This window comes from Mustela putorius, unplaced genomic scaffold, assembly GCF_011764305.1.
Source record: "Mustela putorius furo isolate JIRA1106 unplaced genomic scaffold, ASM1176430v1.1 tig00000095_pilon_pilon_pilon, whole genome shotgun sequence".
NCBI lineage: Eukaryota > Metazoa > Chordata > Mammalia > Carnivora > Mustelidae > Mustela > Mustela putorius.
In genome coordinates this window covers 34512633-34514469 of record NW_025421280.1, presented here as the reverse complement: position 1 = coordinate 34514469, position 1837 = coordinate 34512633, and the positions used below count along the sequence as shown (strand labels likewise).

General features: G+C 41.4%; 1 protein-coding gene across 1 annotated transcript; it reads right to left on the bottom strand.

Moving 5' to 3' along the window:
• Positions 1-551: 551 nt before the first annotated feature.
• Positions 552-1598, bottom strand: LOC101690913 (olfactory receptor 7D4-like). The gene has a single exon (XM_004771770.3). The coding sequence runs from the start codon at positions 1596-1598 to the stop codon at positions 552-554; it is 1047 nt and encodes a 348-aa protein (XP_004771827.3).
• Between the last annotated feature and the right edge of the window lie 239 nt (positions 1599-1837).

The following is a 1837-nucleotide window of genomic DNA, read 5'->3' as shown; positions in this document are numbered from 1 at the left end:
CAAATCTCAGTTTGTTTCTTATCATTAAGAGTCACTTTTGGTTTGTCTCCCTCTCTGCTTTCATCTGGTTTGATTTTTTTCTCTCTCTTCTATGATCCTCTGTTTTTTTTCTTAAATTCCACATATCAGTGATATCATATGATAATTGTCTTTCTCTGATTGACTTATTTCCCTTACCATAACACCCTCTAGTTCCACCCATATATTTGCAAGTGGCAAGATTTCATTTTCTGATGGCTGAGTAGTATTCCAGAGAATATATTATAGAAGATAGTTGGAATTTCTACAGGATACCTGGGTCATTGGTTACAAATACAGAGGATTCCACAGGTTAATAAGATTCAATTGTGCAGTGATTTTGCCATCCAGTACCAGAATATTCCCTTAATTCCATCCAAGGAGTACCAAGATAATCAATATTTAGATATGACAAATCAGGAGGAATGGGAACCATGAGCTACCAAAATTATATGACCAAAGAGGCATGTTTGCCAATTCCATATGTTTAGTTTTGCAATCATTTATAGTTAACAGACAAAAAAAGTCCAAGACTAGACTGTTCTGTTAAGGAGCCTCTGCAAAGCTCTCTTGACGTCCCTGTTCCGCAGGCTGTAAATGAAGGGATTCAGCATGGGAACAACCAAAGCATACATAACTGAGGTCACTGCACCCTGCCTGGGAGAATGGGAGACAGCTGAACTGAGGTATACACCAAGAGCTGTTCCATAAAACAAAATAACAACTGACAGGTGAGAGACACAGGTGGAAAAGGCTTTGTACTTCCCACCTGTGGATGGGACTCTCATAATGGAGGAAACAATTCGTGTATAAGAAAAAAGGATCCCTGAGAGTGGAACACCACCAAAGATGGCACCAATAAAATAAATTATTATGGTGTTGATGGAGGTATCAGAGCAGGCAAGGTGGAAGAGTTGAGGTGCATCACAAAAGAAATGATGAATTTCCACATTTGTGCAGAAGGTGAGTTGGGACACCATCAAACAATGAATCTGAGAGTCTAAGAGACTGCCAAAAAATGACATCAGGACCAACAAGCCACAGAGGCATGGGTTCATGATGACTGAGTAGTTCAGGGGGTGACAAATGGCCACAAACCGGTCATAGGCCATCACAGCCAGGAGTAGATCATCCAAACATGCAAACAGGAAAAAAAAGGACACCTGAGTTAGGCAGCCTGCATAGGTAATAGACTTGCTGTGTGTTTGAATGTTCACCAGCATCTTGGGGATTGTCGTGGTGCTGAAACCAATATCAGCCAAGGACAGGTTGGAGAGGAAGAAGTACATGGGCCTGTGGAGTTGGGAGTCAGAGCTGATGGCCAGGATGATGAACAGGTTCCCAAGCACAGTGACCAGGTACATGAACAGGAACAGCCCAAAGAAAAAGGGCTCCAGTTCTGGATCATCTGAGAGGCCCAGGAGAAGGAACTCTGAGACAGCTGTTAGATTCTCTGCTTCCAGGCAGGTGCGACACCTCTCAAAAGAGAAGAGTGTATTGAATACACAAAACAAGTGTAGAGACACCCAGCTAAATGTGCCTATTTTGAGGCAAGCAATTTGCAATTGCCCAGGATACATCCCACTACCTTCAGCAACATTTCTCAATTGTAAACTCTTCTTAGAACTCTTTCCTTACTGCTGTATGAGTTACTTACCTGTGTATATACATACACCCACTATGAAGATACTGAGCCAAAGAATGATAGAAAAACATACAAATATACAAACATAGAAATACCTAGTTATACTTGGCTTCAGAACTCATATTTGTTGCCAGTAAAAACTGAGTTTTCTTGCTTTCCCTGCATGATCCCATT